Source organism: Tupaia chinensis, unplaced genomic scaffold (assembly GCF_000334495.1).
Source record: "Tupaia chinensis unplaced genomic scaffold, TupChi_1.0 Scaffold000211_1, whole genome shotgun sequence".
NCBI lineage: Eukaryota > Metazoa > Chordata > Mammalia > Scandentia > Tupaiidae > Tupaia > Tupaia belangeri.
The window spans coordinates 225,262-226,437 of NW_006159686.1; the positions used below are offsets into that span (position 1 = coordinate 225,262).

Below are 1,176 nucleotides of genomic sequence, written 5' to 3' on the forward strand. Positions count from 1 at the left end.
TGTCTCTCTCTGGTCAAATTTTAAAAATGATAATAAAATTTAAAAAGATAACAATAAAAATTTTAAATAATTCTTTAATTTTTTAATAAACAGACCTATTAATTCCCAGGACCAACACACGTCCACTTGTCTCATGAAATATTTATCGGATGCATTTCACCTCATGTCTTTTATACAGTTCTCTTTTCTCAAACTTAGAGGGAGGGAAAGCCTGCCGCTCCTAATGTTCCCTCACTTGTCCTGCACTTCAGTCCCTCCTCACTACAGGCTCCTTCCTTGTCCCTGGTCTCCTCCCTGGTTCTCTTCCGGGCTCTAGGCCATCACACCCTGAGCTTTCTGGAGCACGGATCCCTTTACTGTTAATTTGCAGTTCAGACCTCGCACAGGAGCTCCCACTCAAACACTGGATTGCCTGAGAACACCTTTCCCAGCATCCCTCCCCTAAGTCTTCCACAACCCCCCCAACTCACCCAGCGCAGCTGGGCAACGAAATCTCTGTGCAGTCTCCGCTCGCACTCACTCCCATGGATCATTCAGGAATCCGTCCAGGTCATCCACTAGCCGCTTCTACCCACAAGTCGCTCCTTGCCCCCAGATCCTTCGCACCCACAAGCTCCTGTCCCCACGTCCTCTCCTTCCGCGACACCTGCAGGGAATATGCTCACGGTTCACCACTGCCCTCCCGTCAGACCACGGCTCTTCCAAAACAAGAACCACGCACGACTCCAGGCGACCAGCACCAGCCCAGGGGTCAGCACACTCAGACCCTCGGCCAGTGCGCATCTGGACAAGCGCACGAAGAGGGGGCAGCTCCCCGAGGGAAGGCCTGAGGGTCTGCACGAAAAGACAACAGTGTGTGCAAAACATGAATCGACGGAGAGCCGCCTCCTTGAGATGTAGGCGTTCAGGGCCCGCGGCGGGGAGGAGGCCGGGCCTCGGGGAGTCCGAGAACCGGGGTGGATGATACGAAGAGATGCGCGTCCCCTCTCAGCGTGGAGTCGGCCTCGCGAGGTGAGAAGCCGCACTTACCCGCAGCCTGGTGGCCATGCCCGCGCCGCTGCGTGCGCGCTGCCGGGGGAGCAGCACCGGGGCCCGCCGAGCGCCCAGCCGCGAGCGACGCGGCCTCCTCGCCTCCTGCCAGCACGGACCGGCGGCCTCCGGCTGGACACCCGGAGC

General features: G+C 57.3%; 1 protein-coding gene across 6 annotated transcripts in view; it reads right to left on the reverse strand.

Moving 5' to 3' along the window:
• LOC102491132 (zinc finger protein 140) overlaps nt 1–1,169 on the reverse strand; it is a 97,092-nt gene extending 95,923 nt beyond the window's left edge. For 3 of the 6 annotated variants that reach the window (XR_001370288.2, XM_027771383.1, XM_014587390.2), the window contains exon 1: nt 471–646. Coding sequence is in view for 1 of the 6 variants with exons in the window: in XM_014587389.2 (XP_014442875.1) it covers nt 471–533 (63 nt within the window). In the remaining 5 variants the exon portion in view is untranslated. Of the gene's footprint in view, nt 1–470; nt 647–1,029 lie in introns of those variants that run through there. The other 3 variants (XM_014587389.2, XM_027771384.1, XM_027771385.1) reach the window with 3 other exon arrangements.
• Nucleotides 1,170–1,176: the final 7 nt, after the last annotated feature.